The 15,721-nt window shown below is 40.7% G+C and overlaps 1 protein-coding gene across 1 annotated transcript in view; it reads right to left on the minus strand.

Annotated features, from left to right (window-relative positions):
• The window catches only part of LOC116399291 (glycine receptor subunit beta-like), a 22,183-nt gene extending 13,289 nt beyond the window's left edge, over window positions 1-8,894 (minus strand). The window contains exons 1-2 of the mRNA XM_031876341.1: window positions 8,776-8,894; window positions 4,857-4,980 (exon numbers count right to left, since the gene is read on the minus strand). Of these exons, the coding sequence (XP_031732201.1) occupies window positions 4,857-4,980; window positions 8,776-8,794 (143 nt within the window). The 5' untranslated portion in view covers window positions 8,795-8,894. The remainder of the gene's footprint in view (window positions 1-4,856; window positions 4,981-8,775) is intronic.
• Between the last annotated feature and the right edge of the window lie 6,827 nt (window positions 8,895-15,721).

Below are 15,721 nucleotides of genomic sequence, written 5' to 3' on the forward strand. Positions count from 1 at the left end.
GTGTGTGTGTGTGTGTGTGTGTGTGTGTGTGTGTGTGTGTGTGTGTGAGAGCGAGAAAGAGGAAGATATACATCTGAAACATCTATAGGTTTAAATCTGTTAGAAATTAAAAAAGTACAGAAAAAGGTCCCAAAAAGACTTAAGAGCAATGCACCAATCAGAAACAAGCAGAAACTGATATGGCTTTTATCAGGTAATCACAAATACCTGTGTTTCTGTGTCTGAAAATGTCAGTCATTGTTGCCATAACTGGGATAACACACAGAGGTACAGACACAAATACAGAGATTAATTATGAATTAAACCTCAAATAGCTGAATTTTTCATTCTATCAACAGTTTGAAATGAGAGTGAAGGGTCCTAACTGCTGACTGATTATTTTTCTGTATGCCAGGCCTGAAAGTGATGAGACATTGTTGGGCATAATAAATGTTGTTGATAATACAAAGAAGGTACGACCTGAACAAGACACTCCTGTGACACCTTGCATGGCAGCAGGGGCTACCATGCAAGGTGCCACCTGCCCACTAGAACTAAATAATTCAAACAGATGGCACAGCCTTCGGGAGCGATTTGATCAACTTCTATTGCCCAAGGACACATCGACATAGACGGGAGGAGCCGGGGATTGAACCGCCGATACCCCGATTGAAAGACGACCCGGCTCTCTAATAAATTGTGTTGTTTTGAGTAGTTAATTCGCACCCCTCCTTCATCTTCTCCTGTCTGGACACATCCAACATCCTCCATCTCTGTTGGTCCGGACACCTCTGACACATCCACCTCCTAGCGACTTACAAGAGCTGACATGAGACAAAACACACAGTGTGCTGACGATTGTCAGCCCTTAGTCTTTCTCCAGTTCCTTCATACTGTTTTTTCTAAGTATTGGGAGGAGATCTGCAACAGTTGTCAGATTAATCTCCAATAGCCACGAGTGCCTATTGGAGATCTCAGAATGGTTCTACGTAAGCCACTTGGACCAGTTTATGAAAAGATGCTGGAACGCACAGTTTATTCCGATGATCTTGTGATTCTTCAACTCAAATTGCATCTACGCCAACGAGGCCCATGTCCAAGGTGTTGCATAGGCTTTTTTTGCTACAGGACAAAATTATCGGCAAAGCCAACAGTTCTGAATGAACTTTGAAATATCCATCTATCCATTATCTGTAACCGCTAATTGAAGAGCTGGAGTGGGTGCCAGCTGACATTGGGCGAAGGCAGGCTACACACCCTGGACAGGGCGCACAGGGCTGACAACCATTCACACTCACATTCACACCTATGGGCAATTAAGAAGCATCAATTAACCAAAGCTGCAGGTCTTTGAACTGTGGGAGAAAGCCGGAGAACCCTTGGAAACTCACGCTAACACAGGGAGAATATGCAAACTCCACAGAGAAGCGTCAGCCAGCCCAGGATCAAACACCTCTTGTTCTGATCTTGTGTTCCAGACCCGTCGACTACTGTGAACTGTATCAGCAGCTCCAACCTGTGATGCACCAACGTGATGAAAGCTTATTCCAGCAACTATAAAGAGAAAAAGACTTTAAAAGAACAGACTCTAAAATAAAAAGAGATTTTGAGACTGGCAAGGATGCCATAATGACCCCTATAGCTCTCTCTCAGCGGGAGAGAGAGGGAGATAAAGAAAAAGGTTCAAGCCGAACCTCCACGTTGTTGACAACCAGGTCCAAAGATAACGGAGGAGCCAATGAAAACTGTTCCCGGAGTGAGAGATGGAAGAATACAATCCAAGCAAACTACTAATGACATCCCACAGGATCCAAAATGCTGAGTTGCCAAAGACAAATGCTGTAACACACAGTTTGACCACAGTAGTGGCAGTGCGAAATAAACACTAGTTCTTATTGCAGAGGGTCTAAAGAAACATCCGTTACTTTCGTCCCGGAAATGACTACTGACAGTTTAACCTGACTTGCTGAAATGCTGATTAACACTGACATGCAAAACTTCATGATTTGATAAAGTACAAAAAAATCAGTCAATCATAACACGTGAAACAATAAACTTAAGCTTTAGTGAATTTACTTTCTGTGATACAGAACAGCTTTCCTGGGAAAACACCACAACAGCATGACAAGGCCACTTGATTTTTCACAGTTCTGCTAAGTGTTGCGTGATGTACGTGTTGACTTGAAAATTGCCACGTTACCTCTGTCCCGTGTTACTTTGGTCCTGCGTTAGTTTCCTACCGGCTCTCCCCTAGTTTAGGGTGTAGTCAATAGTTCAATAAATATTTCCTTTAGAAAGGACTTGATCATTTAATTTGTGTGTATATTAAATTATAAGTCCCTGTACACCATGTCGAGACTGAATTGATTAAAATCAAATTTTAAAGTTTACCCATCCATCCATCCATCCATTTTCCTCCACTTATCCGGGGTCAGGTCGCGGTGGCAACAGGCCAAGCAGGCTGACCCAGACCTCCCTCTCACTGGCAACATGTTCCAGCTCATTCTGGGGATCCCAAGGCGTTCCCAGGCCAGCTGGGAGATGTAATCCCTCCAGCGTTCTTCTGGGTCTTCCCCGGGGTCTCTTCCCAGTTGGACGTGCCTGGAAAACCTCCAGTGGGAGGCGTCCAGGAGGCATCCTAATTAGATGCCCGAACCACCTCAGCTGACTCCTTTCGACGCGAAGGAGTAGCGGCTCTACTCCAAGCTCCCTCCTGATGACAGAGCTCCTTACCCTATCTCTAAGGCTGAGCCCGGCCACCCTACGGAGGAAGCTCATTTCGGCCGCTTGTAGCTGCGACCTTGTCCTTTCGGTCACGACCCAGAGTTCATGACCATAGGTGAGGGTAGGAACGTAGACCGAGTGGTAAATTGAGAGCTTTGCCTTCCGGCTCAGCTCCCTCTTCACCAAGACGGTCCGGTGCAGCGCCTGCTTTACTGCTGCAGCCGCACCGATCCGTCTGTCGATCTCCCGCTCCATCTTACCCTCACTCGTGAACAAGACCCCGAGATACTTGAACTCCTTCGCTTGAGGTAGGCACTCCGGCCCCACCTGGAGGGAGCAATCCACCGGTTTCCGGCAGAGCACCATGGCCTCAGATTTGGAGGTGCTAACTCTCATCCCCGCCGCTTCACACTCGGCTGCAAACCGCCCCAGTGAATGCTGGAGGAGTTTTCCCTATTTTTCCAAAATTTGGTGGCATCGTAAAATTGTGTTGCTTAAACTAATTGTGTCTTATAGCTGAAGCTGAGTGCCATCCCTCTCCTTCACCTTTTACACTAATTCAGACAATAAAGACCTTCAAAATACTAAATTGCAATGCTTTTGAGGTTTCATGGAACAGCATTGCCGTGGCATGGCGGTCTTGGTAACTCGACTGTACTATAAACATTCGAGGCTTAAGCCCCGGCAAAATGACCTGGTGTGAAATTTGGTAGGCATATGTAACATGTGGAGACGTACAAAAGGTACCATGAACCCAACAGGAAGTTGTCCGTTTTGAATATATTTAAGGGCATTTTTTGCCTTTCACATGTGGTGTACTTTAACGAACTTCTCCTACAGAATTAATTTGATCAGTACATTTTAAAGACGTATGATAAAAAGTTATTAAAATCTTGAGTTTTCGTAGAACGACTTTGCTGTGGCTGTTTGTCGTAGACACTTGTGGGAGGCATCGTTCGACTCAGGCGAGAGATCCTGTTTCATCGGTGTTGGTTATCCCTGCCCCCCTTCATAACCCATTATCCATTTGTCCTACACACTAGAGGGAGGCATCAATCCACTCAGCAGAGAGTTTCTGTTTCATTGGGATGGGTTGTCGACGCTCCCTACAACTTGCAAGGGACAAGCACAAATTTGGCCATAAATCAATGACAGTTTGTCCCAACATCAACACACTTGCTGGATATGGTGTATGGAGCTGTTGAAACATGTCTCTATCATGCCAAGACATATGGCTGGTTGTGCATTTACAGACAGGCTGCATACATTGTCACGATGAAACACACATGTGATTGGTCTCAGTCCTTCTTAAGACTGAATAAAACCAACCGAGGTGACCATGAACCCACTTGCTGCTGCCTGCGGCTTAAGGGTTAGTTGGCAATTATGCTGCTTCCTTCTGTTGCGCAAAAAAAGGGTCAGAACCCGGAATCACTACACTTTTATGTTGTTTTTATGGATTTGTGAAGCACTTTGTAACCCATGTTTCTAAAAGTGCTTTACAAATTTGTCACAACCTCTGCCTTGTTATTCCTCCCTCCAGCCACATTCCCACTTCCCCCAGGCTACTGCACTTCCATTCACCATCTATCCACCAGAGGCCCTGAGACTCTCCCACCAGACACCCGACTCCAACATTCATTCGCATTGTTTTGGTACCATTCCTATTAGTCCCGAATCAAGAACTATCTATCTGTTGTACTGCAATACTTGGCAATATTGATTTGGTCTTGCCAGACATGGCAATGCCAGATTGGTATTATTGTTGTTGCAACTGTTCACGTTCCATTTTTTAACAAAATCTAATTATTAGAATAAGTCACCAATAAAAATGTAACAAGAGTGCAGAGTGCAGCAACACAAACATGTGTGTACAGCAAAAACATGAACATTATGCAAAACATCAAGATAAAATAACAATACAAATTGTTAAACACATTTCTCTCCGTATCGGTAGAATTATTATTGTGCATAAAGAATAACAAAGCATACATAATGTACTTTCACTTAAAAAAAATATATATATATATATATATATGGATAATGTGACCTGGTGGGGTCACGGAATGATGACAAATTGTGAGGATAATGTTGCTAGTAATGGCAGCATATTGAGAAAGGATGAATTTGGAGAATACAGTATATTTACTTACGATGGACAGACGACTTGTTTGCCTTTCTTTCCCCTGGATTTTCCTTCTTTGCCTGTGGTCAGTTTCCAACAACACAACAGCAACAGTAGCAAGATCATCGGCCTGAATCCAGCAGCCATGGTACCTAGAACAGAGTAAAACGCTGCCCTGAACACATGCTACCTGTAACATACAATTAAACAATAACCATAACAATGTTGGCAACTTTGGCAACTCTGCCGACTTTAAAGACCCCTTTACTGACTTGGTCACTGGCACTGAAACTACAAGGAAACTATTGTTTGTGTAGAAATGATTCGGGCCTGAGCACAAAATTGCAGAGCTGAAAGATCCCTGGCACTGAAAGCGGAAATAACCTATTTTTTTGTAGAGATTATTAGTGCGGCCCAACCAGAAGTCAGCCCTTTTGATCTTTTTTTTAATTTACATTTTTAAACTCCTCCTACAGGGTTTATTGGATTCATTACATTTAGTTGTCATAATCCTCCAACAAATCCGACGCTTTATAGGTATGGAATTCTTCGTGAGTCCTCCAAGAGGGAAATTCACAGAATTTGTTGGGATCATTGCTCTCATCAACAGGTTATCGATATGCCATGTTGGATTACTTTTCATTATTGTGACCTATGTTTGAGGACTTAAGGATGCACAAAAACTGATGAATCTTTGCACCCATGTTCAAACTGGTAATTATTTCTTACAAAAAAAAGATTGTGAGAATATACAGTGTTTGGGTTCATGTGTGTTTAGCGGGCTCCACCCCCTAATGTGTGGAAGGCCTTAGTTGGGACATAGTTGCTCAGACATTCAAGAAATTAGGTACACACATTGCTCTCATAATTTCTGACATATTTCCCATTGGCTTTCATCAGCTCCGCCCAACCAGAAGTCGCCCATTTTTAATTTACTGTGTCTTTTCATGTATTTCATGCAAACAGTTTTGAAGTACTTCTAACCATTCATGGAAAAGATTTTAAAAAAAATCAAAAATGGTGAAAAATTGGCGGATTTATAAAGTCAGATCTTTAGTAGAGCATATTGAGCTGGACATTTGTGACAAAATTCATAACAATCTTACTTAAAATGTGAAGGTCTTTCAAATAACATATTTGTGGGTTGGTAATTACAGTGCCACTTTGTGGCCGATTGGAGTAACATTCCTTAAGAAGCACAAACAAATCATTACAGTTATTGGGCCAAGTTTTATGTTTCTAGTTCGTTTCAGCTCACGAAAATTGTAACCGATGCGGCAGGATTGTAATGTTTTGTGTAGTTAATTTGTGTGTTGTGAGGCAGGAATTCCAGCTTCTGAGTGTAAGTAATTGTGGTGGTGTTTGTGTTGTTAGTATGCATCTGATTCTTCTCCCCCAATTTAGCACATGTAAAATAATTGTGATGCAATGTAAATGTTGTAATTAATTTGCTCATGTTACATGTATAACAATGTTACTATTCATTATGTGTTCTAACCATGGACAGGGGTTGTAATTATTTATTACATATTGCAGCTTAGCCATTGTAGTTTGAATGTTGTCAAAATATGACTGCTATGATGATATGGTGGTGTTATCATATTATATTATTAATCTAATTAGTTTTTTTTTGTGGCTTTTTTTGGCTTCACAAAAGTCTGTCAATGAGTAAGGGACTCATGAGGTAACACCATTGGTTGGCGGGAGTTTCTCCATTGGTTGTTACTTCTTCAAAATGAATAGGATATTACATTAAAGCAGTCCTCAATTATTGGACCCAAAGGTTATTTCACCATGTCGTATGATTATGTTAATTCAGCACACTGTAAGAGCAAATCAGTAAGATTAGTTACAAAACTCGCCAAGTTACAAAAGTTCAGAGGTCCACCACCAGCCGCCACTGCGTCAGAATTATAACCTGTATAACACTTTGTAGAAAGTGCGACATTGCCTTGTTAAACCCTGGCCCTTTTAGATGCATATTTGAGACTCCAGACTAATTACAATGCTCAATCAAATTTTAAGGGCACTTCAGCCATTATGCCATTATTCAAAACAAACTTCTTACAATAAAATATTCACTGATGCCATTATAGATCATATATATATATTAGTGCTGGGTAACGATTACAATTTTTAATCGCATGATTTTTTTGCGATTAATCGCATTGTTATGCGCAAAGTTCAATAATGAATTCAAATGTAGTGTATTGCGCACTTTTATTTTAAAAGTACTGCTATATGAACAAAAGGGTATTAACATTTCGTTTGCAAACACTTTAAACAAATAAGGTGCTTTTTAACAGCAGTATTCCCTTTACACAGTAGCAGTTATATTTCTTGAACTATCTGTGCTCATACGTGCCGTCATTCGTTGCGATCCTAAGAACGTTCCTCAGACCGACATCTTCCACAATACTAATCGGCCTGCAGTTGTAGCTATCCACTTCGCTGTGGCATTTGTTAGCTTGTCTTGCTTTTGTTTATCTATACTTCTCCCACACGCTGCATCCAACGTAATCTTCCGAAGCCTCCCTCCACTGTTTGTTTGGGTGATTTGCTGGCATTTAAAAAAACAACTGCGTTAACGCACGATAAAATAATTGTTGGCGTTAATTAATTAATGCGTTAATACGATAATAACGTGTTAAGTTGCCCAGCACTAATATATATATGTTTTTTTTGGAGTTTTTAAATGCACAATTTCTTTTTGTTTTATTTTGTGCAACTCAGTCTATATACAGTATAAAGAAATCTTTACACATCATCTTGGACATCATCTTTACAAATACTGTACATCCATCCAGTTTATGTATAGTGTACCTATTCAGTATTTATGGATGTAAGTATATGTGTACATACGTATGTGCGAACATACTTGGCCAATAAAGCTGATTTACATAAGATTCACCCAACCCCTGCCTATTACGGCCCCAGCGGGATTTTGAAATGTGATTGTGTTTTGTGTGGTTGTGTTTTCGTGAGTCTTTTTTTTGAGGATCTGCTGTGAATTTTGTTGCCTCTTTCTGACTGGCTGGAGTCGTGGGTTCAGCCTGCGGTGTGTCTGCTGCTTACTAGTCCATCCATCACCTTCGGACTTTTTAAAATGCTTGGGTGTATGGCAGTTTGACAGCAGCGTTGTACTGTCCTCGGTCTCCTGACGTGTCAGTTAAGGTTAGCCAGCAGATAGATTATTTTTGTTCTTGTTTTAGCCTTGGTTTAACCTAAGTAATATCGTTTTAGTTTATTGTTAGTGTAAGTTATTTGAGTTGAAATAATACATCATTTTTCCAACACTGCAATTCAGTATTAAGACTTTGGATTGGGACCGAGGAGGGAATGGTGTTCATAACTTTTATGTTGCGCAGTTACCCTCTAGATGGCGGCTAAACATAAATCACTGTCTCGTTCAATATACACCTTTTGTTATTTAATTTACTGTGCAAAAGTCTATACTAAACGCAACGTTTTCTCTGGTTAGGGCACAAGATGTTTGTACAGTCTATTACCCCGACTTGCAGAATCATAGTGAGAGAAGCTAGCGGGATAGAGAGAGGGACAGCGAGAGGACTAGAGAGTGTGTGGGTTGGAGGAGGAGGGGGGGCTGGACTGCGGCATTAGAATTCACTGTCAAGATTCAATGACACAGCTTAATAATGCACAATTGTCACACACATACCTTCAGACTCTTTCTCATAGCAGGAAAACTGTGACAAGTCATTTAAATGTAATGCACTCCACACACATAGGCACAAAATAGGCTGTTACACTTACATGCACAGAAGCACAGGACAGCAAAACCCTAGGAATTGTACTTCAGTCTGAGGTAACAAGATCTGTATTGCTCTCTCTCTCTCTTTCCTGCACACACACACACACACTCCGCCGCACGATGCATAGACCAGTAAGAGACGGAAAGTGACGTTGCATATGTCTTTGATTCTTACCTCTAGAGTGCCGAATCATTATTTCTGCTGCAGTACAGGGAGTCCGTGGTTAGTCACTGAGACGCTGTAGCCTGGCTGTATGTCCTCTCTCTCTCCCCCCCTCTCTCCCCCTCTCTCTGCTGTGCTGTCCTGTGTGTGTTCCTTTATGTGCAGTGATTTATCATCCTTTTCTCCTTCCTCTGGGCCTGTCAAGGGGAAAGCAGCACAGTACTATTATTGACTCTTCTCTCTTATTAACAGAATTACTGAAAGCTCTTTATTAATAGTGTGTAAACCATCACCATAGGTACCAAGTACTGTATTATTCTTACCTATATTTTTGATACATTTATAGGGACGTGGTTACTGATGTAATGTGAGAAATTAGCTATTTATATATTTGCTTCTCCTTGTCTCTATTTATTACTATATGATGATGTTGGGATCTGGCAGGAGCGTGTTTGGTTATTAGCAAGTATGAAAACGAAATCATTGACATCAAAAGTATGAATATCAATATAATTATTAACATATATTACCAATAATGGGGCACCACCCTGGGATCAATAACCAAACTGTAGATAAAAGTCTCAAAATGTGTGTTCACTCACAATGTCAATAGTCAAAGTACTATTCCACATTCAGAGTGAACCATAAAGGTTTGAATTCGAGCACAGGCTCTATTATTACAACACATGCACAAAATAATCACAGAAACCGCTCCTTAAAATATAACAGTTTATTTACTTAACAATGCTGATTAAAACCAATAAAATAAATCAACAAACATCTTATACAACTACAAGTATACTACCTAAAAGCAACAAACAATCATGTGGTGAGGAGTGTGTGGGTGTGTTGAAGAAGGGGGGCGGGGGGACAAAGGAGAAAGAGCAGGAGCAAGATGGCGGCGTAGTCTCGTGAGTTATTACTCCACGCGAGACATAACAATGGCAGAGGAGAGAGGAAAAAAAGGGGGGAGTGAGAAGGCGGACATTTTCAGATAAGTAATCAATCATGTCATGAAATACGCCACAATGGCGGCGAGGCGTGATTATCCAACAGGGAATACAACACAATAGAGGCTTCCTCTGAAGAATACGGGGGATCATAGTGCAGGTTAAAGTGGCGGAGCACGGGGCAAGTTATTCGTTTTCTCTTTCGGGATCCAAAAACATCTATTGTTTGTCCAACGAAGTTTAAGAATGTCACCTATTTTTTTAAATTTAAAAGCAACGTTGTTTCGGCACCTTCTTTCATCCAAATTGAGTCAGACGGGATGGCCCAGAGTCGAGGTGAGCAGGGATTTATATCCTTGGTGACGTCATGGCCGCGTCACAGAGACTTCCTGTGGCCTCATCCAATGAGGCACCAGTGTTTGGTTTGACCGACATCTCACACATAAGCCTGATGGTAGGTTGGTGCGATTAAATCACTTTAGGCTTTTGAAATGCCAGGTAGGCCTTTTGCTATGTTTCAGCCACATGGGGAAGTCCCAACAATGCATAATTGAGAATTCTGCCAACATGCGGCTTGTTGTCTCCTCCCTCCTTTTTCCAGCCTGTGTTGAATCAGTTATTAAAGAGAATGTCATTTAAGAGAATGTTGGTCTGCGATTTGTTTGACTCTCTTGAAGACGCAAGTTAAAACGTCAGTCTATTAACTAGCAAGGACCACACCATCAAATAGGAGCTTTCTTTAGATTTATTAAAAGAAAAACGTAATTGAGATGCAACTCAAACTTTGCATCGACTTTGTGTCGCTCATCCGTTTTGTGGGGAAGCTTCAATATTGGAAACATATTGGACTGATGGCGCTACCTTAAAGTATCCCGTTTATGTCAAAACTACGTTTTTCTAATCCTACTTTAACTTAAAATGTTCTATTTGATGAAAAGTACATTGTCCAGTTATAGAACCTTCCACCTATGCCTAGCTTGTTCATTTTTTATTACAAGTCCTTCTCTCCACATGGAATCATACGCTTTCTCAATGTTAAAGAAAACTAATGCCATCACTTACTTCAAGTTAAGGGTCTTAACGAGAGCATCTGCTGTGGATCATCTTATTCTAAAGCCACTCTGATATTTGCAACAACTTTCTTTTTTCTAAAACATATGATAACCTATAAAATAATCATTTTTAAATAAATGTACATAAGTGGGAGGTTAAAGCTATTGGTCTATAGTTTTTAGCATTGGCTGAATCTTTTGCTGGTTTAGCAAATAGTAATATTACTGCCATCTTCCACTTTTCAGGTAGTCTTCCTTCTAAACATATCTTATTGAAAAGTTTCAACACTATTTCTAGAGCTCCCTACAGTAATTTTTGCTATAATATTTGCTTCCCTTTTGTGCCCTCTCTTTGCCCTGAAAGTGAATTCCATATTCCATCAGCTGAGCTGATTTCTACCTTTTTATCGAACACATTTTTATTAACTTTTAAGACTTCTTTCCTTAGTTTATGTATTTCAGTAAAGTGATCTCCACTGTGGACACTGGCAAATACTCTTCCTAGAAGGTTGTCTTTTTCCATATCTGTTTTTGCAAAATTATCTTCACCCACTAAAATTGACATTGTATGGTTATCCTACTTCCACTTATCTTTTTAATCATTTTCCATACATGACCTATTTCTCTATCTCTCTATCTTCTAATTGAAGAACAAAACTGTCTCCAGGCATTCTTTTAAGCTGTTTTAATTATTTTGCGTGCTATGGCTTTTATATTCTATTAAATGGTCCACACTCAAGCTATTTCTGAGGTTTCTTTCTTTAATAGCCAAGCTACACTCATCATTCCTCCGTGGCACAATTCTTTTATTCCCAGTTATCTCCGTTTTAGGTAAACTTTTAGATGTAGCTTCAGTTATCATACTTGTAACATCACGAGTACATTCATCCACATTCTCATCTATTTTAATGTTGCTAGCTAGCTCCCTGCAGCATTCCTTAAATATGTCCCATTGAGCATTTTGAAAGCACCATACTGCGTATAGTGATTAGATAGATAGATAGATAGTTACTTTATTAATCTTGCAAGCGGGAATTTTTTCGCTACAGGAGCATTTATAGATACAGGTAAAACAATAAAAATAACATTCAAGAAAATAATCCTATCTATGTTATCATTGCATATTTTCCATTCACATAGGCTGGCCATATTTGCAGAAGCCAATTTCAAATCAATACATTACAACTTATTCCTATGTACGTATATCCAATTTTGTTACTCTAACCTTGGTTATACATACACGATTTATTGTGTCAATCGTCACTGCACCATTGTTATCAGTATGATCACTTCCCCATACACTAATATGTGCATTGAGATCTTCAATAAACTTATCTTTGGCTTGCCTCTCCCACAAATTCCTTAAACAAGCAGTAATCATTAAACACTAACTGTCCATTTTTGCACTGACAAACTATTTGCAATATTTGTTGGGGTAGCAGTGGGGCTACTTGGGTCAAAAAACGTCTGTCAGAACTCCTATCACAATATTCTCTGTCCAACGTAGAGATTAGCTTTCTACCATTGGACACGGCCAATCACGGAGCTGCACTTCTCTTCTTTAACGCCAATGTCACGTATGCCGTATGTCACGCCGCTGTTTGAGATTGGACGTGTCAGCGAAGTGCAAGACAACTCGTCAACAGTAAGTAACATTATGTTTATATCTTCTTCTTCAATAGTCATACATGTTATATTTCCATCCGTCACACAGTCATTTTGTGTTCCACTGTCACATTACGTTGTACAACACAACAGTCAGCATAGCTTGCGAACGCTAGCAATTGCGAACGCTAGCAATTGCTTACGCTAACGTGACGACATGTAATAATGTAACCTGCAATATTAGTTACCGGAAACAGCCATGTATAAATACTACTTATGAGTGGAAACACACAAACGTCCCAGTATAGACTGATTCTCAAGTAACAGTTTAGTAACTTTGTTATCGAAATGGTGTATCAGTTAGCTAACTTTCTGTTCGACGTCAGACCAACAGTGGTTTGGCCTTTTGGAGGAGGCAATAGACAATATATGTCTATTGACCCCAAAAAATTGGCAACATGATTGTGCAGATAATGTCAATCAGACGTAGTACACTGTGTGTGACTCACTCCAGGCTAAATAGCAATTCCTATAATTTCAGATTAATACAAGTAGTGAAACTTGTCAGTCTGTGGCCTCGGACTCTGCCCATGGTGCAACTGCTGCAGCCCGATCTGTCCTGCAACCACCTTGGAGTTTGTCAATGGTGAATATTTTTAGTAATTAATGTTTTGTATGTCTTATTTTGTATATGTGTTTAAAATGAACTTGTGTTCTCCTTTCAGGTCACTAAATCACACTTTGGTGGGTCACAGTCTGTCTGTCTGAAGCTTAATTTAGTGGCTAGGAGGACCCCAATGATTTAAAAAATGTCTCAAATGTATTCATGACTACTTAAATACAAGTGCTATATCTGGTGTAGTGCATTTATAATACACTGTCCCTGTTTTAAATAAACAAACAAATAAATCGAATGAAATTTGCATTGTGATGCTTGTGACATCCGTGTCATTTGGCTGCTTTGGGACCGGACCTGCGGCGCTCTGGATGACATCCATCGGCAACAAGGTCGGCCAGATCTTTGTGTACTGACAGTTCTGGAGGACTGGACGCAATGGCCTCTGGTGTGATGGAGCATCTGTTCCACCCCTGATGCTGCCTTACATTGACTCAAGCTGCTGCATGACTGAGGGGTTGAGCCAGCTGCAGACCAGGTTTGCAGAGCGACCAGTCACGTACGACTAGACATCTGGAATTTCATGAGGTTGGCCATAGGCTGCAATGACGCTACTCCCGTCTACCCAACCTTTATGGGCTGCCTCTCTGCATGCATCTTTGTGTAGGCTGCAGCAGCAGGCAAAGAGAGAGAGCAGCTCAGGTAGGAGGGTGCGCCGGCCCTTACTGATCGTCTGGTGGACACGTGAATCAGCAAGAAGGAGCTGAGCCACTAGGCATGTGGTAAGGAGGCCATCAACCTCATCGAGCGGCTGCTGCAGAAATGGGGGGGGGCAAACCGGAGATACCTCATGGGGGTGGCATTGCTGGACCAGGTGCACATGGATCACATTTGGTGTTTGCAGAAACGCCACATCAGGTGTACGGAGGCAGGTACAACCATCACCTAGAGGGGCGTTGTCCTGACTAGGTACCACTGTGTCAGAAGGTTTCACATCCCTGGACTCCTTTCAATGCCACCTGAACAGGTTCATTCCAGGTCGGTGTCTTTTTCATGTTTTGTATTCTAAATAATTTGTATGTTATTATGTGACAGCATTATTCAGATTGTAAAGCAATAAAAAATGGCATGCAGCTTGTGATGCAGTGGCAGGTCTTCGCTGCTTCACCCTCGGGCCCTCAGCTGATGCAGGCTCCAGTAACCTCACAGGTCACTGCTCCTGCTCCAGGCCGTCGCAAACTGACCCGCAAAGTACTGCACGACACGTGTAAGAAATGAGGGCAGTTAGTACAGCAGAGACGAGACACAGCCAGTACCAGGACATTGTATACTGCCCCTCAGTAGAGCCTGTTCCCAAGTAGCAATTGTTGGAGGACATAAGAAAACAGTTTGGGGATGCTTCTTCCTCATGAAACAAAAAACAAATCTGTAAGAAACAAATAAATAAAGACAATAAAATTCCACGGAAGTGAAAATAGGTAATACAAAACAGTGTTGTGTTCTCCTTTTCTCCCTTTTCTCCACATTAAACCACAATTTGCACGTTATCATTATTTGTGTCATTACTATTACAAATTAGCACATCAAATTCAAATGTAGTTTATGTTTTGTTTTACTATGCACTGGTCCATGGAACAAATGTCTCAAAGTTCAGACCCTAAGCTTATGTGGTCCATGGCTTCTATTGTATCCAATGCAATTATCTTTCAACTCTACAATTCTCTGAAATGAAATAACTAAAGCTGTGTCCCAATCCAAAGACCTTCGCAGGACGCAGCCTTTGCGGGCTATGTCAGCCGCATCCTTTGAAGACAGCAAAGGCCGAACCGAGTGGTCTCCGAAAAGAGACTGGTTAACAGAGGATTTCCTGTTTGCGTCGCCAGCTGTTCCTGCCCCCACCCATTGACGCTCCCGTCGCCTAGCAACCAGCTGACATGAAAGAGCATTGAAAAGACAGCTAACTAACGTGATACAAATGGAGCCAGAGATGCTTTTATTCTTTTTATTCTACATTATTTGGGAAGATATGCTTTACTGTGGGCTCCACCGGCGCATGATATATTTCAGGCTGATAGAGGGCCATTTTCATGTGAATTAAGTTAAAATGAAATCATGATTGGTTAAAAGTAATGTTAACTTCAGCTAGTTAACGTAGATTTTATGGCTGATGTCATTACAACTTATATCATTTTCATATTTAAAATGGCTCTAATTTAACTTGAATGTAAAAATCATTATTCAGCTGAAACAAGCAGGACACAAGGCCCGACTGTCACCTGAGCAGGGAGGCCCTGGCACTGCTGCTGGAGTGGTTGGGATGCCTCGATCCAATGTCCACCGCTTTGATTCATCCACTTCCCATAAACCCCTGAAGACAGTCTAGTCTGGGTCAGTCCACGACTCCAGAGTGATCCGCACAGCCCACTCTATCTGCTTTTACTTGTCATATATATATTTGTGTTTGTACATTTACTGTATATTTTATTGTTATGTGATTTATTGAATTTGTTAATTGTATGTTCAATAAGTTCAATAATTCATTTTCCATAGTTCATTATCTAAATTTATATTTTTTAAAGATAATAAATCACACATTTCCATTAATCAGTTAATCATTTCATCAGTTGCCACGTTAAATAACTAATTTTCCTTTCTTCTTAGTTTTCATAAATAAAAAAACCTATGTATTTAACAATGAATATACTTTATTCAATACAATTATATATATATATATT

This window comes from Anarrhichthys ocellatus, unplaced genomic scaffold, assembly GCF_004355925.1.
Source record: "Anarrhichthys ocellatus isolate YVR2014 unplaced genomic scaffold, GSC_Weel_1.0 scaffold107, whole genome shotgun sequence".
Classification (NCBI taxonomy): domain Eukaryota; kingdom Metazoa; phylum Chordata; class Actinopteri; order Perciformes; family Anarhichadidae; genus Anarrhichthys; species Anarrhichthys ocellatus.